A 3514-nucleotide genomic window follows, 5' to 3' on the forward strand; every position below is an offset into this window, starting at 1 on the left:
TCATTTTATTTCAAAAAGAAGGAGACGTGATCGAAAACTGAAATTAGGATTTTATTAGTAGACATTTCCCCCATTCATTAATCTACCAAGCTGTCCACAGTATGGATACGACCCCCTTTACAGTCCCCCACCTCAAAATAAAACATCTGGTACAATGTTCTCACCAAAAAACTGTTTAAATACTATAAAAATAAATCAATTGCACAAAATAATATGCCATTTTGTTTGTGATTACCTCTGTGCAACACTTGTACATAACATCGTCAACCACGTGAAAGTTTCGAGAGAGGAAAAAAAATAATTCAACAGAAGACACTTTTAATAGAAAGAACCAACACTGGAAGCGACATGAAACCAGGAGCTAGTTAAGGTTAGTGGTGGAGCTGACGGAGCCTAAATCTGGTTAATGGGACTGTTTTGTACGTGTGCTAGCTGCCCCGATCGTTTCACCTGCCGCTAGCATTCGATGAGTGTTCGATTTCACTTCAAGTAGTGTCTGCAGGACAGCTTTACAACTACACAAAACTAAACTGTGATTTTCTAGGCATGAAATTAAACAGATTACTTGTAAATTGAGGCAGCCAGATGTTTGAAAAATGGAACCTACGTACTGGGCTGGCTAGCAAATCAGATCACGTGAGTTCCCACTGGTGGATTCAAGGCCGAATTAGACTTGTGGGGATTTAGGTAAAACAAAGAACTTTGACAATGACATCAGAAATCATTCATAAAACCTCAAACATCATAAATAATACACATGAATAAAAAAAAAAAAATGGAATGACAAGCTGACAAACGCAGGCACTAAGCATGACACGAAATCTTTTTTTTTTAAAAACCAACACAAAAGTAAGTAAAGGGGAAGATGTGACAACTAGCTGTAGTGCCAAGTAGTTTCCAATCATCTGGAATATATTAAAAAATAAACTAATATTTAAGAGATACATGTGATTATTGGAGCTGAGGGGGGTGAGAGGAATGTAAAGCGACTGTACAATAACAGATCAGGTGCTGTTGGTGTTGCGCTGCAGAAGTTGCATAGAGTTGGGTTTTTCGAATTCGGAGTAAATGCACCGGTGAGGACGTGACGGCAGCAGACGAACTGCAATAAAATAGTGAGGATTTAACTTCTGTAGATTCGTTGCACTGTTTATCCGTGGTGGTCATAATAATAATAAAGGATCAAATATTCACATTTTCCACCAGCACGAGTCGGCCTGATGTGAAATGTGCGTCATGGAGTGAAGGTAATCTGCAGAGTTTCAACTGCTTCATCACACATTTGTCGATTAATCAAAACGTTAGAACACTGAATCCGCTTCAACGCGAGCAAATAGCTGCATGAGAGGACGATAAATTCAGCATACATCAACACAGATATGCCATCGAGGGAAGTAAAAAAAATCTGTCCATCTCTGAGCTTTTTATCTCCGAAACTGAATGAAAATTTGAGTCAGCTGGAATGAAATTAAATAAATATATTCGATGGGTGGAGTTGTAAGGTTGTAGCTCATTAGTGGTGTAGATCTAAACATGCAGAGAAAAAAACACAGGTTTTCTCATCGAATTAGCTTTTTCTTTTTGTACATTGAGCTTTGTATTTTATTCATTAGGAACTTTTATTTCCTTCCTCCTTTTTAGTGCATTTTGTCTGGAGATGAGACTCAAAGCGATGGACGCCTGTTTTACGTTCCTCTGACGTCTGCTAGCTTTTCTTTTTTAGCCATTTCGAGTCGGTCTGGTTTTATTTGTTTCTTTCAGTGACACCTGAAGGTCCTCTGACCTCAGGCCCCTCCACAAATCCATCCAATCAAAGAGCAGAATATCTACAGCGGCGTTATAGTACACTAATGATGAGATTAATTATAATAATAATAATGTCAAACTGTCATATTTCTGAGTCTCATTCGTACAGCACTCGCTCCTTTAATTAATATGGCTTTACATGATGTATGTATTGTCAGGGTTACCTCCATCGATTATCTATTATTCGGTTTACCACAGATGGAGATTTACGTCCAATCTGGTGATTAAATATTTACTCTGCAGGGGTCCGTTTAGTCGTCCAGGATCAGGTTTACATGCACAAGCGGGTGCAGAACATCAGGCTCTCGCACATTTCTGGGTTTTCAGGTTTATCAGTCGGCTGCAGGTGACTCCTGACGGCTCAGCTTGAAGCTCCTCTGACCGGCCTGTGGAGGCCTAATCACAGATGTGCAGGAGAAGCAGCGCTGAAGAGATGTTCCTTGTAAAGACAATGAACTGGAGGATGGAAATCTGAGCATCAGTAAGCCTCAGCTCTAGCAGCCGGTGACTCGATGTTTTCAGAACTTTTTGTCTGTCAGAAGCCTGCGCAGAATGAATTCACATTAGCAGTGTGGATTGTTCGTCGATCGTTTTCTCCTGAAGCTATCCTCGCGCACATGCTGAAGGCTAAGTGTTAAGACACCAGTGAAGTGTGTTTGCTGTGCTCATTCATGTGTTTCCATTAGCTCGAGAGGTCTGGTCCCAATCAAGCAGTCAACAGAACATCCTTTTCTCTTTTTTTAGTAGTTTTCTTGATTTATTTCGAGACATAACCCTCGACTACAAGGCTAACGGGAGAGTAAAATATTTGAAGTATACGCCGCATGGACAGTAGTGAGTTCATGCTTGTGTTTGATTTGTGTCGACCAATTTAACCAACATTATATAAATTAGTTCTTTAATATGTCACTTATATTTATTTTGAGTATTTGAGTCTTTAAAAGTTTCCAAAAAAAAAAAAAAAGAAGAAGAAGCATCCTCACGATCCGTCTTCAGTCAAAGGAGCGTTCACGTCCCTGATTTCCCCGTTGACTGGGCGTCTGTTCGAGTCCATAAATCCATCGCTGCCATTACAATATTTTAGTTAATTTCTACTCATACATTTTTAAACGCTGCCGTTCCACAGGCTTAGCCAGCAGTTCCTCGGAGAAAAAAAAAAAAAAGAGTTTGATTGCAAAGATGTTAAAACATTCAGACCGCAGCTGTTAAAACGTGGCCGACTCTCTGCCGCCGCTGGGATTGGTCGGGAGTAAAACGGTTATTGTGCTCTGAACGGTGCTGGGGCAGAGAGACGGGAGGCGTTTGCTGGTCGTTAGGGGGGAAGAAACCTCCAGATGACGTGGAGGTGGTTCGTCGTTTCCAAGTGAAAAAAAGAGAAACACTTTGTGGACTCAGTAGGCACCAAGTGACGGGCATCTGGCTCCTTCGGAAGTGTTTCTGCGCCGGGTGAAGGCCGTGAGATGGACACAGAAGTAAACATGGGTATGTGGGTTCTTATCATTTCTGTCCAAGAGGAGGAAGAGGGGGAGGAGGAGGAGGAGGAGGATGAAGGCTAGCAGGCTATCAGTAGATATCAGGCAGGTCTTGGTAGTTCCTATTAAAGTAGCCACCGCTGTAGATCCACTCCTGGGAGCCTGTGAAGGGGTTGGTACCCATCTGAAACCACCTGGAACACAAACACAGTACATTTCAGCTTGATTTTAGTTTT

At 41.4% G+C, this 3514-nt stretch overlaps 1 protein-coding gene across 2 annotated transcripts in view; it reads right to left on the reverse strand.

Moving 5' to 3' along the window:
• Positions 1-30: 30 nt before the first annotated feature.
• The window catches only part of LOC103374204 (oxysterol-binding protein-related protein 2-like), a 35930-nt gene continuing 32446 nt past the window's right edge, over positions 31-3514 (reverse strand). For both annotated transcript variants that reach the window (XM_008304249.1, XM_008304250.1), the window contains exon 14: positions 31-3472. In XM_008304249.1, the coding sequence (XP_008302471.1) occupies positions 3370-3472 (103 nt within the window). In that variant the 3' untranslated portion in view covers positions 31-3369. The remainder of the gene's footprint in view (positions 3473-3514) is intronic.

Source organism: Stegastes partitus, unplaced genomic scaffold (genome assembly GCF_000690725.1).
Source record: "Stegastes partitus isolate 25-593 unplaced genomic scaffold, Stegastes_partitus-1.0.2 Scaffold2177, whole genome shotgun sequence".
Lineage (NCBI taxonomy): Eukaryota > Metazoa > Chordata > Actinopteri > Pomacentridae > Stegastes > Stegastes partitus.